The sequence below is a fragment of the Pelodiscus sinensis genome, chromosome 6 (genome assembly GCF_049634645.1).
Source record: "Pelodiscus sinensis isolate JC-2024 chromosome 6, ASM4963464v1, whole genome shotgun sequence".
Classification (NCBI taxonomy): Eukaryota; Metazoa; Chordata; order Testudines; family Trionychidae; genus Pelodiscus; species Pelodiscus sinensis.
Window position 1 is genome coordinate 89,823,359 of NC_134716.1, and position 24,962 is coordinate 89,848,320.

Below are 24,962 nucleotides of genomic sequence, written 5' to 3' on the forward strand. Positions count from 1 at the left end.
CAGTAGCCTCTCTATTGTTGGTTCATGCAGCTATCTGTCAGAAAGCCTGCACATAAGTTCAGCTGAGTGTATCCCTGATTGTGTGAATGTTCGGGTAAATGCAAGCTTGGCAACTTATCACAGGAGCACCACGGAGGAAGCACAGACTGGTGAATCAGAGGGCTCAATGGTAATCCAGTTCCATCTTGGGCAGAACCTATAACTCAGGGTTCTGCGATAACGGATAGTGAATATGTTTTTAAGCACTAAATGTACAGGAATCACTGAATTACACAAGTGTACTGATGTATAAAAACATATGTCTATAAAAATGAATGGAATAGTGATAAGTAGACTGCTGAAGATGAAGTATCTGTTTTGCTCTATTCCAACATCTAAATGGTGAACAAGCTGAATTTCGGTAAGATTAGTTTTTCACAATTAAAAACAAGCAGACTTCTCTTATAAAAGTGAGAGAAGCATCTAATTGTTATTTCCCACTAAGTAATGTTTGGTAAAGTTTCTCAAGAGTAGAAATAGAACACTTAGGAAGATCTATTAAAGAGAATGTTGGTGTTTTATTGTTTTACTTGCTTGAAGTTACATGGCACAGAAAAACTTGTTAGAGATTTACCTCCTATTCTGTAAGAGCCAGCAAAAGCTTTTTTGAGTAGTTAAGAAGCAAAACTTAGTATTGCAGGTTTTCAGACGCAAACTAAACTTACCTGCCAAAATTGGCTGGCAAAAACTCAAGGAAAGCATCATTCAGGTACAGCTGGGTTAGGTTTAACAGTTGGGAAAATCCATCTGGAAGCCTACATTTAAAAAAAGGCAGTGTTTTTGTTTCAATGAAGCATAAATCACTTATGTTGTAGTCTCTTACAATACAATATAGTTTCTTTACATACCTGTTAAAAATAAGGTGTATCATCATTTTTACAAGACAGTCTCAGCCTGCACTGGCTATCTTTTCATATCAGGATCAGTTTCAAAGCCTTTGTTTTTCAATGGAATGAACAGGTTACGGTTTACCTATCTAAAAGACTTGTTTTCACATTGCATCCAACTGTGTAAGATGCACTCAGTGAAGATACCAAGGCTAGTGAAAAATTAGTAAAATTCCTTGAGACTTTGGGTTTTTTTAGGAGTGGAAGTGGAGTGATGGTCATTTTCACCAGAGATACCACCTGTGCTACCACTATTTCCAGATACTGGGCAAATGGTCCATCATTTGTGTTCTGTGAAATAGGCTAGAGTCTAGATCAGTGATTTTCAGTGGCTTGTGGTCTATGGATCCCTGGGAGTCCACAGACTATGTCTAAGATTTCCAAAGGGTCTGAACCATCATTGGGAATTTTTAGGGGCTCACAAATGAAAACAGACACAGTTCTAAGAGCCCCAGGGATCCTGAGTTCAATTCCAGATTCTGGAGGGGATATTTTCTTGTGGACACTCTCTTCTGTTGCTTTCCCTTGTGAATCTTGTAACTTTTGCCATTGCTTGCTCCTGCCTGTCCCTGTGCCAGTCCTGTCTCTCCCTCAATAATGCCTTCAATCTCATTTTCTCGGACCAATTACCTTGCCTCAGCTTGCTGTCCAAATTTAACTTATCTTCCCACTCTTGCTCAGTGCTTGTCCCATCTGCATTTCAGTCAGGCTGCTTCCTCCTCTGTGCTGAATGGACACCAGAGACAAATCTCCTTGTTCTTAGTTTCACTGCCAGTGCTACAGACACCAGGAACAGTAATTGCAGGTAAAATCCTGCTCAGTGCCTACAGAACTGGGCTTAAGTCTGCTCAATGCGGATGGACTCTCTGGAGACTTTACCTGCCAAATGTTAGCAAGTTACTGCAATACAATAATTATTATATTATTTGTTGTGGCAAATGCAATTTGTCAAAGTTTTATAACTTGCACAAATTTTCATACAAACACAGGGACATAGTATCTCCATGCTAAATTTCAAGTTGCTGCTCTAAAGCACAGGGACACTCAAGCATCTCAATGAAACAGTCATAAGAATTCAATTTTTTTGTTTATTTGGTTGGGTTTTTTTTAAAACCAGGAGCAAATATATATTTTTCCTCTAACTTTGTTCTTGGAAATGGTTAAATTGTTTTTGCTGAAGCTTTAATCAAACTAGGATTACCAACTTTGGTTGGATGTATTCCTGGGAGGTTTCATCACATGACATTAAAGATTAATCTTTAATTCCTGTAGACTCTAGGTCAATCCTAGAGGACTGGGAATACTATATTAAACTCAATCTGAAGCAAATGCCCAGCACAGAACATTTCAGCCTAGACAGTTAAAATATGGCAAAGTTGTAAGCAACTGAAGAAGAGCATCTTATAATAGGAACTGCTTGGCAACTATAGGTGGCATTACTAACTCCATATATAACTATACAAGCATACAATACACTAAATAGAAAGAAGAATTAGGCTTTTTTTCACCAAAATGCAACTTACTTTGAAATTGGATTTACACTGGCCTCAACAATTGCCAAAACTTTACAGTTTTTGATGTTTTCTGGAAACTCCTGTATGCCTGTCAAATAAACAACAGGAAACCATGTTATTAAACTCAAGCACACAGAGAAACAATGTTCAATTTAAAATAACATTTTAAAAAAGAACCAATTCATTTAACAACTAACGCAGTAATTCTCTAATATTTCATTTTGAGAACCACTTCATAAGAGAAATATCCTATTTCATGCACTATCTGCTCTTGCAGTACCCATTTGAAATCCACTATTTCTTTCTCAGAATGCTTCATTCTCTGATCTATCAGGAAAGCTTCCACCAACTCTCTAGAGAACCATTGCAACAGTGATTGTCATGGATCAGTAAGGAAGATGAAGGGCCTGATCCGGAGCCTACTGAACTCAATGGCAGGCTTTGGGTCACTCAATCATCAATTACTGATATAAATTTTCAACAACAAACTGTGCTCCGTATCTCTCCTACCACATTTAGACAGACTATAAAACAATCCCCACCTGATGTGCTTATGCAGCCTGAAAGATGTTTATATGCAGAACATAAACACCATTCCTTTTTAAAAAGTCAGTATCTAGCATTCATCATTGGAGAGAGAACTTCCAAATGTTAATTAAGGGTAACTGATGCTGTTGTCTTCCTAAACTCTGCAAATAGCCTGAAACAATGGCACACTTTGTTTTCACTGCCCAGAAAAGTGTTTTTTACCACAGGATACCATGCACTAACTAGTCCACTCTAAAATCCTAATGGAGATAAAGCACTGTAGTTTTACTGTGAGGTAAATCAGACAAGGTTAATCATAGGCAGAGACACAGCATTGACCTACCCTACCTAGTATTTTACAATGGCACAGCTAATGCAGATTAGTTACCCCCCCCCCCATTGTTAAAAAAATAAACACACACACATTTTGCAGTGAAGATATCTAGGGATGTGAATGGTTAACTGGTAAGCCTCGCTCTTCATGGGTGAGGCTTACCGGTTCTTAACTGGTAGGGGCTAGAGTAGCTCCCTGCCCGCTATGGGCAGGGAGCTGCTCCAACCCCACGGGGCCCACTGCTAGGGTTGCCAGATGGTTTCAACAAAAATACCAGACACACTTGACATTACATCACAATCTATATTACATCTTATTTAGAAAATACTGGACATTTATATTTTCTCAATTTGTTTCCCGAACAGAAAGCTCAAATACTGGACTGTCAGGTTCAAAACCGGATACCTGGCAACCCTACCCACAGCAAGTAGGGGCTACTCTGACCAGCCGACTGGAGGAGCCACTCACCAAAGCAGGTCCGGTTTGGTCCCTTCACTGCAGGCAGGGACTGCTCCAACCAGCCAGCTGGTAGCCCTTGTCTGTGGTGGGGGGTAGAGTGGATGGTGCTGCAGCCCAGCTGTGGCGTAGGGGAGGGCGCACTCCAGAAGTCCAGTGGGGCTAGAGAAGTCTCCCATCCCCCCACTTTAATTGGTTAACCAGTTAACCAATTAACAGGGATTTTACATGCCTAAAGTTAGCTTCAGTAGTGGGAAATTTCCTATTTCTCATTAATTTCACTAGGATGGAAACGCTGAAGCCCAACAGTAACTCATCAGTGCCAACATAATCTTGCTCACCCAGGGCAAGAGTAACAGTCCTGTTTCTCAACCTTAGGTTCAGAGAAGAGAGGTACAATTCCTCAGAGCACACAACTCATAGCCTCAAATTAATTTATATCAGTGACACAAGATGTAGCATTTGTTGGCTAGACCAAAAATTTTTAAATATTTACACTATACAATATACTAAAAGGGGGAAAGAAAGAGAAGCAAAGGGCAACCTTTCTGGTAATCTAAAAAGTAAAACATTTTCTCACTTGATGCAACAATAAAATATTGAACAAACAGCTAAATATTCTGCAAACCTCTCATTCATATGAGTGCTAGTCCAGCTGTCAAGTCAGGATAATATTGTCACACACCACAATAACTGTGTTAGGATCTCAGCTTTGGAACATTCTCTGGAAAGACCCTTTTAGTGTGCCAGACTCCACTCCCTTCTCTAAGGTAAATCATATGGTTTCACCCCCTCCTTATACTGGATCTCTAGGCCTTTAGCACTCTACCTTTACACTGGTTTGGTAGCACTTTATAGACTAACAAAACATGTAGATGGTATCATGAGTTTTTGTGGGCACAGCCCACTCCGGTCATCTGAAGAAGTGGGCTGTGCCCACGAAAGCTCATGATGCCAGCTACATGTTGTGTTAGTCTATAAAGTGCTACCAGACTATTTGTTGTTTTTTTTCTGTAACAGACTAACTCAGTTACCCCCTGAAGCTACCTTTACACTGTGAGCTCTGCTCTGCTAGAACACTGAGACAGACCACTGAGGGAGACTTATCCAATCTCACTGAGCACTCTACCTCCACAAGCATATGCAGTGACAGTCAGTTATGTCAAACAGTAGGGTGTATTAGTTGACTAGAACCTTAATACAGAAAAAATGAAGGTCACATGCAAAGCTCTCCCCCTTTGCTCAGCACTCTGATGTCCTCAATCAGACTTCTCAGTTAGCAAACAACACTTACCTCCCATCTTACACCTCTCCACTGCTTCATCTCTAAGATGGGGAAATGTGGCTCTGCCTCAGGGGTGATGTGTAAACTAGGCAGGGGAAAGCTTTGTCTTCCCAAACTGCCAGCCTGGCCCCTCTCATAGGGTACGTCTAGACTACATGCCTCTGTCGCCAGAGGCATGTAGATTAGGCTACCAGACATAGGAAAATGAAGCTGCGATTTAAATAATCGCTGCTTCATTTAAATTTACATGGCTGCCACGCTGAGCCGACAAACAGCTGATCAGGTATTTGTCGACCACCCAGGTATACCTCATCCCAGGAGGCATACCTGGGTGGTCAACAAATACCTTTGATGTCGACACCCGCGCGTCCAGACTATCGCGCTGAGCCGACAAACAGCTGATCAGCTGTTTGTCGGCTCAGCGCAGCAGCCATGTAAATTTAAATGAAGCAGCGATTATTTAAATCGCCGCTTCATTTTCCTATGTCTGGTAGCCTAATCTACATGCCTCTGGCGACAGAGGCATGTAGTCTAGACGTACCCTCACTCTACACACAGAATGCCTAATATAGGCATACTGGGGTCAGAATGCTGCTGCCCCTGAATGCCACCCTCCCCATGCTCCAGGGCTGGGAAGGCTGGTGCTATGCACTGCCCGCTCTCATACTTCAGGACCACATGCCACCTGCCGTCCTCGTGCTCTGGGGCAAGGGTGGCTTGGCCATGTGCTGCCTGCCCTTTCTGTGCTCTAGGGGTGGGGAGACTGGGGTCACATGCCACTTGCTGCCCTCTCTCCCCATGCTCTGGGGCCAGGCAGGCTAGGGCCACATGACTCCCCACCTCCCTGTGGTGCTGGGTGGGGCGGGGGCTTGGCTCCCACGGGGACAGGCCCTGGGCAGAAGCCTTACTCTGATCCACTGCCCATGCTCTGTCTCCCCGCTAAGAGTCAGGGAATCTAGATCTCTCTGGGTCACTGGTTATTAGGTGTCCATGTCCAGGCAACTGGATCTGCCACTGTACAGGCAGTCCCCGGGTTACGTACAAGATAGGGACTGTAGGTTTGTTCTTAAGTTGAATTTGTATGTAAGTCGGAACTGGTACATATTGTAGGGGAAACTCTAGCCAAACATTTCTCCAGAGCTCAGTTTTATTCTCCCACACCTCACTTCCCTCAGTCCTTTATTCTCAAGCTGAGGTGTCTGCTGAGAAAAGCCGCTCCGCGTCTCCCTGGTCTGCTGGGGGAGGAGGGGGCGCTAGCTTTGTGTCTCCCTGGTCTGCTGGGGGGAAGCAGCTAGTGCAGGGTTGCCTCACCCCGTTTGTAAGTAGGGATCCGAAGTAAGTTGGATCCATGTAACCTGGGGACTGCCTGTATTCTCAAAAGCTCCACTGATATGTAGAGCTCTGGGTAGATATAAAATCTGTATCCATACCTGCATCTGTATTCAAAAAAAGAGCCACAAAAGGGGAGGGATAGCTCACTAGTTTGAGCATTGGCCTGCTAAACCCAGGGTTGTCAGTTCAATCCTTATGGAGGACATTTAGGGATTTGGGGCAAAAATTTGTCAGGAATGGTACTTGGTCCTGCTGTGAAGGCAGGGGACTGGACTTAATGACCTTTCAAGGTCCCTTCCAGTTCTAGGAGACAGGTAATCTCCATTAATTTATGTGCATTGACATCTGTGGATGTGAATACTCCCTAATATAAAGCAGATACTTATAGATTTGCAGGCCTCTACTGTTATGGGACCTAAAGCCAGACAACAATGAAACATGTAGGCTTCTTAAAAACATTTAGCTGTCACAAATATGCAATTTTAAGTTTATACCATGCCTACTGAGCTTAATTAAAAAGAGAAACTACCTCTATGCTTCAAATGAGTGTGACGCCCCTTCTGAAGAAGAAAAATGAATTATTTATACTTAAAAAGTAGACATGTAAAATTATATAATTATTTGTAATCTGATGATTACCAATAATTAATACTTAAACCATGTTTAAAAAGGCAGTTACACAGCCAAAAAATGTTTTAGTTAAAATAACAAACAACAAGAAAATAAAAGATGTGGATAGCAAATGAAGTTGGGGATGGGCACTAAAACAAACTACAATAGTTTTATTTACATTTACATTAAATTTGTTTTCTGGTAAATGGAAAATATTCTCTATTTTGTCGACCGATGACAACTAATCCTTGCTGTAATCCAACAACAAAGGGATGAACAAATTCCAAAATTAAAATACCGGCTTAGAACTTACTCTAAACTGGTTTGTGCATCAGCAAATCAAAATGTACAAAATTTCCATGATCTATGTATTGAAACAAGTTTCCAACAATTTACTTTTTTTTAAACAAATGGACTGTTATCTTTAACTATAGCAGAACATGAGAATGGCCATACTGGGTAAGACCAATGGCCCATCTAGCCCAGCATCTTCTTTTCCAACAGCACGCAATACCAGATACATCAAAGGGAATGAGTACAACAGGCAATCATCAAGCGATCCATCTCCCTGTTGCCCACTCTCAGCTTCTGAAAGTCAGAGGCTAGGAAGATGCAGTGCATGGGTTGCATTCCTGACCATCTGAGGTAATAGCCACTAGAGGTGTGTCTACACAGCACCCGAAACTCAAAATAAGATACGCAATTTGTGCTACACAAATTGCATAGCGTATTATGGGTCTATTTCAAAATAGCTTATTTTGTCATTTGGTGCTATCTACACAGCGCCAAATTGTGAAATACAGCGCTATTTTGAGCCATCCTTACTCCTTGTAGAATGAAGTTTACAGGGACGGCGAAATAGCGCATCTGCTATGTTTCGCAATAGCAGACATGTTCAAAAGACATGGGGTAGCTATTTCGGGATACCTCTTTGCTGTGGAGACATACACTGATGGAACTATCCTCCATAAACTTGCATAATTATTTTTTGAACCTCATTAATTTCTCACCCAGTTTTTACATTTTGTAATGGGCCGGCAGCGGCCCCAGCCTCGGCAGAGTGCCCAGGAGGGGCTGCCTTGCCAGAGCGCCGCCGGGAAGGTGCGCCCGCCGAACACCGTGAGGAGCGGAGCCCTGCGGCCGCGAGGAGTAGGGCCAGCTAGCGGGCCGAGCTAGATGTGCACAGTCCCGGCGAAGGATGCTATGACACAACTCCGTCCCCTGCATCCTGATGTAGGGGCGCCGGTAACGCCGGGGGCGGAGGAGATGGCGTGACCTCCGGCGGGAGGTTCAAAAGCCGCCCCGGAGCCAGGGCAAGGAGGAGGACGCCAGGGAGGCCATTCCTCCCTCCCCGGTGGAGACGGGACACTGGGGGAGCGGTAGAGCAGAATCCTGCGTAACTCTGACGAAGAAGTAAGGATTACCGGCCTGGGCCTGGAAACCACGGACTCAAGGGCAGCTAGGAAGCAGCCCAGGGCAGGGCCACTCTGGCACCCGTGGGCTGACGCATTACGGGGTGGGACCCTGTCAGCCGGATGAGGGTCAGCACCCAAACCCTTAGGGCCCCGGGCTGGGACCCGGTGGAGAGGGTGGGCCCGGGTCCCCCTAAGCCCCTGGATTCCACCATGCTGCACCCAACACAGGAGAAAAGGGAGTAAGACGGAGATGGGAGGTCCCGCCACCCCAAGAACCGAGGGGAAGGACTTAGGAACCCGGGAAATGAACTGGGAGTGCCGGGCTCGCTGGGCCCTGCTTTACTCTCCCCCACCCCAGGGGGGGCATCGGGAGCTCGCGCCCACCAAAATACTGAAACCGTAAAAACCCGACAGCGGACTCACTGGGATGTGACCCCGCATAGGGGGTTGCGCGCTCGCGCCCAGAACTAGATCCGTCACACTGTTAGAAACAAATAATATGGACAAAAAAAATCATAACTGAAAGTGAAGATCTTTTTTTGTATGGCTAAGGAGCAAAACAATTTTCCAAATTTACAACTACTCCTAAATCCAAGGAAACCTGCATAAACACCATGTATTACACAGCGAGTCTAATCTCTACAGTCTCTGCTAAAATATCTATCAGAACATGTCAGAGATCTGGGCAACAAAATAATTTGAAAGACAGACACTATAAAATAGTTTACAAAGTGAGGAGGAAAAATGGCAACGCCCATTTTTACTGGCCAAGAGCACCACCTACACCAGTGGTTCCCAGCCACCAGTCCACGGACTGGCACCCAGCTAAGAATCTCTGGCTGCTGGGCTACAGAAGCTCTGGAGACCGGGGCTAGGATACACCTCTCAGTGCCTCCCCTCCTGCCATGTCTGTTAGAAGAGACATGTTCTGACCTGCCTCTCAGCCAACCAGTGACAGGCAGGGGCAGGGGCTCCTCCTGGCTGTGGAAGAGAGGTTCACTGCACAGTGTGAGGGCTGCGTGGAGCCCAACAAAACATCTTTGGAGGTGCTGCAACCCGGGCAGCAGCGCTCTGTTGGTGGCTGGGAGGCAGCGCAGGGCTGGGGGGGAGTTGGTGGCAGGCACTGGGGGCTCCAGGGACAGAGCTAGTGCTGTGGGGCTCTGGGAGTGAGGGAGCTACAAGAGGCAGAGGGTGGCACTGGGGAGCTCTGGGGCATACTTGGGGGCTCTGGGGGCAGGACTAGTACAGGGGAGTTCTACGGGGCAGGGGCTTTAAGAGGTGGGGGGGCTGACAATGAGGGGCACTGGGGCGTCCAGGGTGGAGAGCTAGCACTGCGGAGCTCTGGGGGCAGGGCTGGCACTGGGGGGAGGGGAAACTCTGGGAGAGTTGGGCGAAGGGGGCTCTGGAAACAGGAGGTTGGCACTGGGAGAGGGTTTGATGGAGGGGCTCTAAGGAGCGGGGGACTAGCACTGAGGCATTTGGGATGGGGGGTTGTCACTGGGGAGCTCAGGTGTAGGGGACTCTGGGGTCAGTGGCTGGCACTGAAGGGTAGTGGAGTGGGGGGGCTCTAGGGGTTAGGGCTGGAATCGGGGGCTCTGGGAACCAGGGCTTTTTAGACCGTGGACCAGCAAACCCATTCACAAACTTTTGGCAGACCAGTAAAATTTTATTTTTGAATATTTATTATTTGCGTAATGAATATATAAAAAAAAGTTTCCTGTCTGCCAAAAGTTTGTGAATGGCTTTGCTGGTCCGCTGTATAAAAAAGGTTGGGAACCACTGACCTAAACCATGCACCTAGATCTTTATTATCCAATAATTAAGAAACAATCTGTTATTAAAATTGCTTTCCCTCTCCCCCCGCCCACCCCATAATATGCTGCAATGCTCTTACACCTTCTATGGGTATTTTTATTTTACGTAAGGTTATATTATCTTAAGCACCATAAATAAAATCTTATCACAATAGTACTTTAGACTATTTTATAAATAAAAATGCTGATTAATCACAGTTTTTAAATTCATTCTACAAATCTATGGATTTGTCTATTAACATTTAATTATTTTGACAAAACCTTTTACACCAACTGATCTCCAGTTAATAAGAAATATTAACATATGATAAAGCTAATTCTTAAAATCTTGATACAAATATAGGGTTAATGCTCTTACCCAGCAATACAAGTGGAGGAACATTATAACAAGATGATGAACATTTCAATGCCAGACTCTCTGCTCCAATGGAAGAGACTCTTCTCGAGTTCTGAGATCAGGAATCTAGAGGACAGAGCTAAGAAATACCCACCTACCATGGAGTGCTCCTTCTCTGACCTCACTGATAGCCACGAGAGTGTTAATGCACCTCCAAGCAACATTAACTCCTCTCTGCAGCCTGTACTGACCAGCTCCAGGGAGGCAGTCAAGGACAATGGCTCTAAAAAAAATCACACTTAAAGTGGGAAGTGGGTTCAGAGATCAAGGAGTGGCAAGCCGTAACCAGAGAATCCTGAGGTAGGAAGAATTTAAGCTCCCAAAAATAACATTTTGAATTGCTTGCACAATTTCTGATTTGACAAAACCAGACCATATTAGTTTTGATTACAATTTCCAGTTACTAGACTGGCATGGTAAACTGTAGTGCTACAGAACAATCATCACAGTTAAACATGTACTCCAGCCACAAACTATTTTTTAAACCTAAGTAAGCAGGCTGTTTTGAAGGTAGCAAATCATACTGTTGACTTTTCCACATAGGTCTAACAAGTAACAATTATGACCCCTCTAATCCAGACTCCTGAGTCTCTCTCAGAAAGAATCTGTTAATTATGGCTATTGTTGAACTTCTGTTTTGATTTGTGTGAGGGTTTGAACTCTTATTTACAGAGAATGGTTTAGGAAATCCATCGATCTTCACAGTATCCATGTGTTTAGACAATACGCTACAATGACTCTTTTGACAAATGCCTCACCGAGTTCAAGTGCAAATCACAAAGAAAAAAAAGCTAGAAACCAAAACTTGTAAATACCATGCTCCAAAATTTGTTATGCAATAAAAGGCTACATCCACAAACCTGAAATACCCACTAGCTATATTCCACTTGTAGCATGAAATCTCTTCTTGACCTGCATCAAGCAATTCCTCCCAAATCTCTGGATGGAACAAGCCTGATAGGGCATAAAACTTTTTTAAACCAATGTGTGAAATATACGGTGAAGAATATATTGCATATGCAGCGTGAATAATTTTCCAGATATAATTAAGGAAGTCTCTTCAACTCATGTGTCATTAACTGAAAGTGTACCTCAAGATTTTATGTATTGCTTAAGGGTATCAATACCCTTTGAGCAAGGCTCAGTTGCTGAATTCCCAAGCCCCCTTTCTTCATGCACCCAAACTGGAAATAACAGTTCCCCTGGAATTGCAGCCAGTCTGCTGTTCTGGCATATACATATTTGAATGGAGGTCAGTCCAGGCTGAGGCATTTTGATGACTTTCCCATTGTTACCCCTTCTGCTAGATACAAGGATTTCTTTTAATATCTCCTGTATGTCCCAGTTAAAGATGGAGGTCATAGGGCAAAAGTGAAAGGCATAGTACAGTTTATAATTCAAATGACATTCACAAAACAGACTGGAGTTCGTAGATTGATTTAGACTTATATAAGCAGAATCTGTATGAGCCCTACCCCCCTCACTCACACCTTTTGCCTTAAAAGAAGAAGTTACTCATTCTGTGCAGTAACGATGGTTCTTTGAGATGTGTCCCCCTGTGGGTGCTCCACTCAGTTGTCGGCGTGTTCTCGCGATGGCATTCAGAGATTTTTCACCTAGCAGTGCCTTCCCGTGCTGCGCATACATAGCAGCCATCTCACATTGTTTTCATCCATTAGCCATGCATATGGCACGAGTGTCCCTCCATTCCTTTTCTACCGGAAACCCTCTAACAGACTCCAAAATAGAGGGAAAGAAGGGAGAGTAGTGGAGAACTCACAGGGACATACATCTCAAAGATATATTGTTACTGCACAGAGTGAGTAACTACTTCTTCTCCTTCAAGCGGTTGACTCAGGTGACTGAAGAGCAGTACCCACAATAGTGGTGGGTGGGACTTTGGAGTTTTCTGCCAGGAAAAGCAAGGACAGCATTATTCATGGATGTGGTACATACTGTCCTTAATGTTGTGCAAAAGTATGCGAGGAAGACCATGTAGCCACTCTGCAGATGTCAGCTAGTGGTACATTGTGCAAAAAGGCAGTGGATGCAGCCATTGCTCTGGTGGAATGCGCAGTGACCGACTGTGGTGGCTCTTGGTTTTAGAGTCTGTAGCAAATGTTTATGCTAGTTGCTATCCATCTGGATAGGTGCTGCATGGAGGTGGCTTCTCCCTTGGTAGGTCCAGACATGGATATAAAAAGTCTACTTGATTTTCTAAAAGGTTTAGTCCTATCTATGTAGAATATGAGTGCCCCTCTTGTATCAAGGGTGTGTAATATCCCCTCCCTCAGGGAGTTGTGTGATTTGGGATGGTAAATGGGTAAATAGATGGGCTCGCTGATATGGAACTTCAAAATGACCTTCAGTAAAAAATTAATCTGGGGCCTGAGGATAATCTTATCCTTGGTGAAGAGTGTTTAGGGTGGGCCCAACATAAGGGCTGCGATCCCCCCTACACTTCGTGCCAATGTGATAGCGAGGAAGGACATCATCATGGCCAAGTGCTGAATTGAGGCCGTCGCTAAAAGTTCGAAAGGTGGTCTTCCTAATGAGTCCAACACAAGGTTTAGGTCGCATGGCAGAACAAGCAGACAAATGCAGGGTTGTGCTTTTGATAGGCTAGGAACCACTTGGTGATGGGATGAGCGAACACCAAGATGTCATTTACTGGCTCATGGAAAAGAGTGATAGCCGAGAGATTAACTCTTATGTAGCTGATAGAGAGCCTCGCATCACTGAGATCTATTCAGTATTCTAGTATGGTAGGTATTGAGGAGATATGTCGTTGTAGATGGTGCTGACTACACCAATCCTGAAACTTCTTCCATTTGTTTTGATAGGTGTATCTCGTGGAAGGCTGGCGACTGCTGAGGAGGATCTGTTTCACTCTCTGAGGGCAGGTAAGTTCGGCATTCTGGAACCATGGAGAAGCTAGGAGGTAAGCTTGAGATTCTGAGGGTTTGGGTGGTACATTCACCCCCTGTGTTGAGTTAACGTCTGGGAAGTGATGGGGAATTGAATAGGTTTGGCAATTGACAGGTAAAGAAAATAAGGAAGCCAATGCTGTCTCAGCCAATATGATGACTTTCGCTCGATCCTCTCGGATCTTGTAGACTACCCTGGAGATCACGGGAATTGAAGGGAATGCATATGAAAAAGGAGACATCCATGGTATGGTAAGCGCGTCCCCCCGCAGAGTGTTTGTCCTGAAACCTTGGGAACAGAAGTGATGACGTTTGCAGTTGATTGTCATGGCGAAGAGATCTATGACTGGGAACCCCCATTGCCAGAAGATAGACAGGATGACTGTCAGTCTAAGTGTCTAAGTTCTCACTCGCGATGTTGGGAAAATTGTCTGCTAGGTATTCTGTTGACCTGGTATGTACATTGAGGTCAGTGTAATGTTGTTCTTCATGCACCAGTTCCAGAACTTGATTGCCTCGGCATATAGTAAGCGTGATCGGGCAGCCCCCCATCTGTTGATGTAATACATACGGGGAGTGTTGTTCATGAGGACATGTATGGTACGACCGTGGATCAGTGGTAGGAAATGGACACAAGCATTGCAGACTACCCAGAGTTCCAAAACACTGATGTGCAGCTTCGTCTCTCAGTGTGACCATCTGCTCTGCACCATGTAGTGCCCGCAGTGAGCTCCCCAACCTAGAAGGAAAGTGTCTGTAGTGATTATCAACGAGGGAGCTGGCGGATGGAAGGGACTCTGGTGAGAAGATTGTGTGGGCAAGTCCACCATCGGAGCAATGTCAGCACTAGTGCTGTGGGTGTAATTTACTTGGTGAGGCTATGCCAGTTGTGAATATACACAGATGCCAGCCAGGCTTTTAGGTATCTCATGTGGAGTCTTGCTAGGGACACCATGAAAGTCGTGGCTGCCATGTGTCTTAGGGTTTGTAGGCATGTGTGGACAGTTCTCAGTGGGTCTGTAGAATGGTTTGTACAATGTCGCACAGTGTTTCAAAACAGCTCAGAGGGAGAAACGCCTTGGCCACCACAGAATCCAATTAATTCTACTCTGGATCCCACCCAGAGAATAGATTTCTCTATGTTTAGTAAAAGCCCCAAACAGGGAAAATGTCTGGAGTAAGATTTGTCATGATCATTGTATGCTGTCAAGAGAACCACTTGATTAAACAATTGTTGAGGTATGGGACTATGACTCCCCCCTGCTTTCTGAGGAAGGCTGTGATTATGGCCAGGGTCTTGGAGAAGATGTGCGGTGCTGTCAATAGTCCAAAAGGGAGGACACAATATTGGTAAAGTTCTTGGCATCACGAACCAGAGGAACCGCCTGTGGGCCGGATGTATTGTTATATGAAAGTACGGATCTTGAAGGTCGAGGGATGAGAACCAGTCCCCCTTATCCAGTCCCGGGATGATGGTTCCCAACGTTACCATTCTGAACTTGGTTGTTGCATACGAACTTGTTGAGCTTCCCGACATCTAAGACTGGCCTCCACACCCCTCTCTTTTTCAACATGAGGAAATAGTTGGAATAGAAATCTATTTTGTGAAACTCTGGTGGCACTCGTTCTATGGCACCTCAGCTGAGTAGTTTTTTAGCTTCTGCTTGTTGTTTTGGCAGGTGTATCTCGTGGAGGGCCATCAACTTTTTAATAGAATGTGTTTGACCCTATCTGAACAGGTAAGTTCCTCATTTTGGAACCATGGAGAAGCCATGCTGTGAGTTTCAGAGTTTTGATGTTCAGATGGCATGTCTTGCCAGAATGTTGCGTTAGGAGGTGTGGCACCATAGAGAGGGGGATCAGTTGATCTACTGAAAGGTAGTGCAGATAAGGGAACCAGGGTTTTTTCGGCCAGGTGAGGACTATCAGAATTACTGTGGCCTGGTCAGACTGAATCTTGTGGATCACCCTGGAGAGTGGGAGATTGGTGGAAAGGCGTAAAGTAGGGGAGCTGTCCAGCAAATGGTAAAGGCATCCCCCTCCAATCTCTTGCCCTGCCCTGCGTGGGAGCAGAATATGCAGCATTAGCACTTGAGTACTGTTGCAAAAAGGTCTATAACTGGGAATCCCCATTTGCGAAAAACTGGGAGGAGAACATTCTTGTTGATCCCCATTCATGTTGCTCTGAGAAATGTTTGCTCAGTTTGTCAGCCCTCACTTTCAGTTGTCCTGGTAAATATGTGGTGGTTGGAGTTATGTGGTTCCTGGTACAACAGTTCCAAAATTTGATTGCTTCTGCATAGTGAGCGTGATTTGGCACCCCTGTCAACTGACATAAAACATAGAGGGTGTATTGTCTGTGAGGACACGAATGGTTTTGCCCTTTATCAAGCGGAGGAAGTGAGAACATACCTTGTGAATGGCCCTGAGCTTGAGGATGTTGATATGAAGGTGCCTCTCCCATTGGGACCATCTGCCCTGAATTATCACTGTGCCACAATGGGCACTCCAGCCCAGAAGTGATGAGTCCATCGTTATTGTTAATGACAGATCTGGTTAGCAGAAGGGCATGCCAGCAAGTAGGTTGGTTGGAGAAGTCCACCAGTTGAGAGACTGTACAATTGGCACAGGAAGTGAGAGACGCTTCACGAGGCTGTGTCGGTTTGGAATGTAGATAGTTGTGAGTCAATGCTGTAGATGCTGCATGTGTAGCCTCGCAAACAGGACTACAAAGGTTGTAGCAGCGATGTTCCCCAGTAATTGGAGGCATGTGTGGGCTGTGGAAAAGGGAGTGTGCTTGACCCCTCTCCCCCCCAAGTAAGATTGCATGGCTCCTTGAATCTTTGTGATGGCAGGTACGTTCTTGTTGTCACTGAATCTAGAAGTGCTCCAATAAATCTTTTGCGTGGGCTGTATAGTGGACTTGTGTATACTGATAAGTAGGCCAAAACGGGAAAAGCATTCTCTGGTAGTGGTTGTCGTAGCTACAGTTTGTTGACGTGTGGATCCTTTGATTAAACAGTTGTCAAGGTATGGGAAGATGACGTTTTGTCTTCTGAGAACAGCCTTGGCCACGGCTAATGTCTTCAAGAACACTCGAGGGGCTGTAGAAAGATCAAAGGGAAGGACCCAGTATTGGTAATGGTCTTGTCCTATAACGAATCTGAGAAATCTCCTGTGAACAGGATGAATAGTTATATGAAAATATGCATCTGAAGATCGAGGGCTGAGAACCAGTCCCCTTTGTCCAGTGCGAGTATGATAGTTGCAAGGGTCACCATTCTGAATTTTGTGTTGAGGATGAACTTACTGAGTTTATCCAAAATTGGCCCCCAGCCCCGTTTTCTTGGCTATTAGGAAATAATTGGAATAGAACCCTCTTCCCCGATATACTGTGGGAATTTGTTCTATTGCCCCTAGGATGAGTAGCTTTTGTACTTCTTCTATTTGGGGCTCATGAGATGGGTCCCTGAGGAGGACTGGGGATTGGGTAGTGGGTATGGATGTGAAGGGGATTGTGTAGCCCGATTTGATAATTTCCAGGACCCACTTGTCTGAAGTGATGTGGGACCATTCTTGGTAGAAGGGTCTCAGGCAGTAATGGAAGGTGACATTTGGATGTACTGGATCTTGTGGAGTGGTCACTCAGATCCCCAAACAAGACTTCAAATTTGTTGTATGTATGAAGTCAACTACGCGTTAGAGGACTGCTTCTGCTGAGTCCTCGTTCTGTTGGAGCATTGCTTGGGCCTGTTGTCGTACGGCCTCTGCTCTTGTCTGTAGTAGTTATAGTCCCTTGGCCTTCGGTAGGGGGTGTATTGTGTCTCTTGTTCGATGGGGTATACATCCCCAGAGTGTGGAGTGTGATACGAGAGTCCTTCATTGAGTGTAGGACTTCATCTGTCTTTGTAGCAAACAGCTGGTTTCTATCAAAGGGGAGGTCCTCCACTTTTGGGACCCCTGATGATTTTAGCCATGCGGCCCTATGAATTACAATTGCTGTAGCTGTAGGCCTGGAAGCTGTGTCAGCAACATCCGTTGCAGCCTGTAGGGCAGTTTTTGCTATCGATAGGCCCTCCTTGATAATGGGACTGGAGGTGTGACCTCTTATTCTCAGGAAGGTCATGTACCAGTTCCTGCAATCAAGTGCAGTTGGCATGATAGTATTTAGCTAAGAGGGCTGTATAATTCGATATCCTAAATTGGAGGGTGGTGGAAGAGCATACCCTGCAGCCAAAGATATCTAGCCACTTATGTTCCTTGTCTTGCAGTGTAGACTTAAATTGTGGGTGTTTGGACTAGTGATTAACTGAGTCTACGACTGGTGAGTTTGGTTGGGGATGTGAGAAGAGGAAGTCCATGCCTTTTGCTGGCACAAAGTACTTTCTATCCGCTCTGCAGTTTGTTGGGGGGAATAGAGACTGGAGTTTGCCAAAGCAATTCTGATGGTTCCAAGATAGATTGTTTAATGGGTAAAGCTATCTTTGAGGATGCCGTGGGACATAGTACTGAAAGTAATTTATATTGTTTGTCTTGAACCTCTTGGAGTGTAATGTCCTGTGATTGAGCCACCCGTTTAAATAATTCTTGAAACTTTACATAATCTGTTGGTGGAGAGGGTGATACCTGAAAAACCTGCCTTGTCCGGTCTAGTGGATCTGGGAGCGCGTAAGGAACTTTCACAATCCGAGTCAGGTAAGTTGTCTTTGTCAGTGTCAGCTTGTGGTATCACTGAGGTGGGTGAGACAGCGAGGAATGCGCAGATGTAGTCAGGGAGTGTGTGGCCATGTGTTGTGGCAATGCCGATGCTGTATCTTTTGGGTGGTACACATGGGTGGGACTTGGTCAATATGTGTGCTGTGGCTTCCCAGGGGGCCACTGAAGCTGAAATTTTTGTGGAGAATACATTCACAGTTGGTTAGGCTATGGGAGATGTTGTTGCAGGGAATGATCCTGATATGAATGCTAGGAAGCCACTGATCCCGATGGTGATGAGTGGCATGATGAAAATCTACTCTTCTGCCCACTACCATAGTCAGTTAGTGGTGACAGCAGCGTAGGAGTGCGGGGAGCCATTTCTGCATGTGGCTGTGCACATTAGCATGGGGCAACACTGAAGAGCTTGGTGAACAGGCTCCTGGTCTCAGAAGTGTACCCGGCTGTGGGGATTTTTGTAAATGATGCGTCTTGCGCGACACTTTCGTATGCTCTGGTGCCGGAGCACTTTTGGGTTCAAGCTGCCCAGGGATGGCTTGCTCAGGCATTGCAGGGGTGCCTGTAGGTGCCAGCAGTGGTGGCATATGTGGCTTTGTTGGTGACGTTGCCTAGGCTCTGACTCAGCTCTCCTGGCTGATAGGATCTTGCATTTCTCTGCAGTGCTGGAGACTGACGGCTCCTGGGAAGGGGAGGCTCAGGGTAGTGCTGGTAATGAGCATGCCGGGGAAGCCCACGAAACTTTTGAGACTCTAGGGTGGTGAGGCAGCCCTGTCAACAGGCTTTTACTATCCCCCTGTCACCTCATACTTGCCCCCTGATGGTTGTAGGGACTTCTCCCAGAAGAGGTTTTTGAGCTGCAGCTCATAGTCTTTTCTAGCCCTGGCTTTCATATTTTGAGTCCCAGCAGGGGCTGCTGCTGGGTCCCCAGAGCCCAGATTGCAGCCCGAAGGGGGAATCTCCAGCAGGGCCAGTCCCACTGCTCACCAGGAGCCTCTCCCAGGACAGTGCCCCCAGCCTGCCCAGCCCCTATAGCACTTAAGGAGCATGTAAGAGAGACCCCCCCCTTCTTCTCCAGAAGCAGTGCTGCTGGGAGGGTTTGGTCCTGGACTGCTCCCATTGGACCAGATTGTGATCCCTGCCCAGGGCCCAGGAAGCTGTTGCCAGCTCTCAGTGTGTGCGGGGTGGGAGGAGCCAGCCCTTGGAAAGTTGGGAGGGGACTGAAGAGGGGGAGAGGCAGATAAGGGGAGTGAGGGGGAAGAGGAGAAGAATGCAGGAAGCGGTGAAGGGAGGTTGTGGGGATTCAGTGGACACTTATGGGGCAGATAGAAGCAGGGAGGCAATGGAGGGAAACTGAGGGAGGTTACAGGGAAGAAAAGGGGAGGTTGAGGGGAATGGAGGCTGGGGGAAGATTGTGGGAGTAAGAGGAACCTGGCTAGGGAAAGGAGAGACACAGGGCAGGGATTGTACAGAAGGAGATGGGGGAGATACAATGGTAGCTCCCCCACCCCTTTGGGTAGGGGGGAAGGCAGAGGAGACTGGTGGTAGCATTTGGGGACAACAGCTCCTATGTCCCTGACAATTTCAGTTGCTCAATAAGGAACCCCACATGCCCCCAGTCCCTGTCAGTGCTCCTCCCTATGCCCCTTCCCCTACAGGTACCTGTTGTCCCTGGGGGAAGGGCTGCTCCAACCAGCAGCCAGAGGGAAATGCTTTCTGTGACTATTTTTTAGTGTTGTAGACATCAGCAAATTCTACAATGTGTTTTACAACCACATGTATTGTGTACATATAGCTGCAATGTAAAATAACACGTAGACTCTTAAAATTAATTACTATAACGATTATGCACATATGCAAATAAAATGTTACCAGTCCTCCAAAAGTTTGTGAATGGGTTTGACAGTCAGTGGTATAAAAAAAGTTTGGGAACCACTGTATTAGATGATGCCTCTGCTGCTACCATCCTTTGACACCTCCTCCCTCCTGTCGTCAGGCTCCTGTGGAATGGGAAAGTAGCGCTATCCCAGGAAGCAGGGTGTGGTGGACACACAGCAGGGAAGCTGTGTGGGCCGCCTCCCCTCCGGCATGAGCAGACCCCATAAACCACCCCCTCCCACCTGAAGGATTGTGCCCTGGCAAGCCCCTTACCATGCCTGCCTCTGAACTGTGAGAGTCAAAAGGTTCCCTTGAGAACTCTGCTGTGGTAGTCACTTTAATATAACTTTGGCCTTGCATAAAACATATCTCCATTGTCTTTACAGACCTTTGCTGTATGTTAACAGATTAGGTTTAAGTTTAACACAATGTAGCTCCTGTAATGTGTGCCCATCTTACTTTTTGTTACAGTGATAACAGCAGCAAGTTTTGCTGTGTACTCCCCCAGCTCCAGTAGTGGTCCATCTGTCACAGATCCACAGGCGAAAATGGACAAAAGAAGACTTGTTCAAGGAGCAAATGGAGTATAGGAATGCGCTCCTGGAAGGAGATGTGGGCAGAGCAGCAGGACAGGATAATAGGACGGCAGAAGAGGAAAGCATGCAGGCAACTGCAAGTCAGGCAACAGGAGAATATCTTTGCCTCTCTGACGGCAATGATGGAGCATGCAACATGCCTGGAGAAGAACCATGCCTCAGAACCTCCTCCGCCCCACTGGCCCCAGCACATAGGAAATGCAAAGGGGGAGAAAGAGGATAGGAGGAGACTCAAAGACAGCCTCACACAACCTTCAGGGTGTCTTGGGAGGCATAAGATTGTCATCCTCGCATTTCTAAGTCCCAGCCCCCCACCTTTCCTTCAGATCCTACGATGGACTTATTTTCTGGCCCAGCTATCTTCCTTAAATAAAAAAGCATGATTTCTGAACAGTCTCTTTATTGCTTATATCGCAGGGGTGGGGTGGGGTTGGGGATTACAGGCAAACACACTGAATGTAGGGGAATCTCCATGAGAGCAACATGAATGAATCTCAAACCTGGCCATTCATAACACTTTCTTTCAAAGCCTCTATGATTTACACTGCCTTGTGCTGTGTAATCCTCATCAGGTTGGTGTCTGGATGCATGCTCTGTCTCAGCCCTCCATCCTGCCAGATAACTTTCCCCCTTGCTCTCTCAAAGATTATGGAGTACACAACAGGCTGCCACTACAAAGGGAATGTTGCATCCACGGAGGTCTAACAGTGAGTAGACTCTTAAACCTTCCCTTTAAATGCAAATTAAATCACCATTCTGCAGTTGCTCAGCCTCTAGTTGAATTGCTAGTAATTTATACCTCTGGGGAGCCAACATAAAGAGGAAAAGGATGCCTTCATGAGCCACAGGCGCAAGGGGTAGACTGGGCCACCAAGGATCACTACTGGCATTTCAACCTCTCCAATTCTGATTTTCTGGTCTGGGAAAAAATTCCAGCATGCATCTTTCTGAACAGGTATGAGTTCCTAAAGATGTGCACATCATGTACCTTTCCAGACCATCACATGCTGATGTCAGTGAAATGGCCCTTGTGATCCACCAGTGCAGCACCATGAAGAAGTACCCCTTATGGTCTATGTACTCCTTGACAAGGTGGTCAGGGGCCAAAATGGGGATGTGTATTCTGTCTATCATCCCCACTTCAGTGAAGGAACCCCATCCCACCAAAGCCATCCACAATGGTATCTACATTTCCCAGAATCTCTACCATCAGTAGGAGAATGGTCTTGATTGCCTTGGCTAATCTTATGACAGCCCCCACTGACTTATTCCCAACTGACCGGAAGATGTCTGGCATTAAAGTTTCCACAGGGCAATTGCCACACACTTCTCCACGGTCAGAGTAGATATCATTCAGATGTCCCTGCGCTTCAGGGAAGGGGAAAGCCATTCACAAAGTTCCATGAAAGTGGCCTTGCATATTCAGAAGTTTTATAGCCACTGCTGATCATCCCATACCTGCAATACTATGTGATCCCACCAGTCTGTGCTTGTCTGATGGCACCAGAACCATTAAAACGAAAGCATTATTTGATACTTGCATTTCAAATGCTGTTTTTCCTTTGCAAAAAAGGTTAAAAGTATTTTAATAATATATTTACCCTAGTTTTAAACAGGCTGAAGTCTCTATATACTGCACTCTAAACACTGTTTAATGTTGGATAATAACTCTGTTAACACCTTAAGCCTATTTATTCCACCTAAATTAATACAACCGATGTTACTGCAATAAATATAATAAACCATGTCTATAAAGCAATAATATAGCTACTTTATATATTTATAATTATCCTACTAAAGAAAAGAGATTGCCAAGCTGAACTGTAGGAACTCTTTTATTGTACAGCATGTTTACTAAACAAATCGTCAAATATCAAAATCAAGGTTTCAGGTTGAAGACCCTGGTCAACAATACCACCCACTGGGCACAGTGTAATTTTTTCCACAAGGTTAAACAAAATCTGTGCAGGAGACAGTTGTCTTGGAGGATGGTCAGGAATTGTGGAATAACTCTCACAGGAATGAAGGACCATTACAATCTCACTATCTTCCACTCTAAGTACCAGGAGTACTTCTTTGACCTTGTTTTCTCTAAATACATACACCATCGATATATATATTTCAAAAATGCCCCCAAAACCAAAACCCTACCAAAACAAAATGTTACACGCCACACACAATTTTCCACTTGGGTACAAAATGGGATAGAGAACATATCGCATGTGACAGATATTAGTTACATCGCTTAGTGCACTATTAAAATACTACACCAACAACAGTAATATACAGAATGGAATCTCAGCAAGTTACTGATAGTAATTCCCAAAAGACAATATTCTTGACCAATGTTCCCTCTAATTTCTTCCCTCTGTGTGGAAAATAAATTTTGTTCTGTGCACCAAGGCATGTGCAGACATGCACCACCATTAGAAACACATCTACTGGGTGTCAGCAACTATGGGCACTCTGCTAAACAGCTGGGCGGCGCCTGACTGGTACCAAGATACAACTGGTATCCTGACCAAGGAACAAAACATGCAAAGGTGATTTGAACTACACTGTCAGACCGCATCCTTCGTTAAACTGGTGAAAATCCAGAGCAACTACCTTGAAATTTCTCCATATTTATGTACTATAAATGAGAACAGATTCTGACCCAAATCTCTTAAATAATGGCGAAATTTAGTTAAAATATACATAGCTGAGATTCACAAAGGTTATGTATATTAATAGAATGGCAACTACTACATTAACTAGATGACATCCTTATCCAGTTACCAGAGTATGACCGGCAGCTAAATTATTATTGGTTCATTGAGTCATATCTAATAAGTAACAGTCACAAAATATTATGGCAAATGTGAGACACAATGCATGGAAAATTTTAATTAAAAGTAAAGCCTCACAAGGCTGTACAAAGGTATAACAGATATAAAAACAAATAAATTGCATATATAGTAACATCTACTAAGGAAGAGTAAAGTATTAATATAAACTTGCTTTCAAGAACAGTCAAGTAAATATCAAATATCCATATACAGAAATGTTAATCTACCATGTTTTATATAAAACAGAAGGTTCTGCAGTAGCTTTACGTTTGATGATGCCTTTGGCAAGAGACATCAAAAGGATCACTGTCACTAATCTTATCCCCTTGTATATTTTACACAATTTATTTGCTTAATAAAGAATAAGTTATTGCTTACCTATGAGAACAAGAGTCCTTTTTCCTCTGTAAAGTAATTAAAGGGGAAAACCCATTGAGAGATGTATGGAGGTGAAAAAGATGTTTGTTGTGCAATAAAATGTACCAGCTACGGGCACAAAGTCTTGACTTTACGTACACACCATAGACCAGATCTTCAGTTGGTGTACATTAACTTTAAAGATGCTGCATTAAGACATGCCAGCCGAGGATCTGGCTCCTCATTCAGCTACAAATAAATAACAGAACTCTTATACCGTAACTCCTCACTTAATGTTAGAGATATGTTCCTGAAAATGTTACTTTAAATGAAATGATATTAAGCAAATCCAATTTCCTCTTAAGAATTAATATAAATGGAGGAGAGGGTTAGCTTCCAGAGACATTTTTTTCAGCAGACAAAAGCCAGTATATACATATACTGTAAGTTTTAAACAACCTCAAGAGTTAACATGTTGTTAATATAGCTTCACACTCTAAAAGCAGCATGGATGGAGGCAGGAAGCACCATAAATGCAGGGCAGTGGTTGCAAAAGCTTCCCTGCAGCAACAGATCATGATGATGAACCCATACTATCAGGCTGGAGTGCACCATTCTTTCCTCCAAAGAGTGCATACACGGCTGCACAGTGTGTGGTAGACACAGACAGACAGAAATGAACAGAGAGAGAGAGAAGACAGAGCGCTTGTGTTGGAGAGGGACTCGCAGACAGACATGCATTGCAAAGTTGTTAAGGATTAGTCAACTATCCAATAAGCAAATGCTTATCGGATAGCTGAGTCGACTAGTTGATTCCCCCCAGAACCACTTGCTGCCTCTATCAAACAGAGAAAGCAAAGGGGGGGGGGGGGGGGAGTAAGAGCAGGTACTTCAAAGCAGCAGAGCTGCACAGAGCCCGTACCTGGGCTCTGTGTGGTGCTGCCCCTTTGAAACGCCACCGCTGCATTTGTGTGGAGCACGGGGTCAGCTGGGGAGTCCCCAGATCATCCCAGGTTCTGGGGAATGTCCCCAGCTAACCCCGGGCTCCCA

The 24,962-nt window shown here is 45.0% G+C and overlaps 1 protein-coding gene and 1 long non-coding RNA gene across 8 annotated transcripts in view; one reads left to right on the top strand and one right to left on the bottom strand.

Moving 5' to 3' along the window:
* Positions 1 to 21,099, top strand: part of LOC142829938 (uncharacterized) — an 89,452-nt gene extending 68,353 nt beyond the window's left edge. For both annotated transcript variants that reach the window (XR_012904883.1, XR_012904882.1), the window contains exons 2-3: positions 13,457 to 13,516; positions 20,603 to 21,099. This is a non-coding gene — a long non-coding RNA (uncharacterized LOC142829938). The remainder of the gene's footprint in view (positions 1 to 13,456; positions 13,517 to 20,602) is intronic.
* The window catches only part of ERBIN (erbb2 interacting protein), a 250,724-nt gene that overhangs the window by 90,862 nt on the left and 134,900 nt on the right, over positions 1 to 24,962 (bottom strand). For all 6 annotated transcript variants that reach the window (XM_075932367.1, XM_075932365.1, XM_075932362.1 and 3 more), the window contains 2 exons: positions 2,450 to 2,528; positions 705 to 794 (listed from right to left, as the gene is read on the bottom strand). In XM_075932367.1, the coding sequence (XP_075788482.1) occupies positions 705 to 794; positions 2,450 to 2,528 (169 nt within the window). The remainder of the gene's footprint in view (positions 1 to 704; positions 795 to 2,449; positions 2,529 to 24,962) is intronic.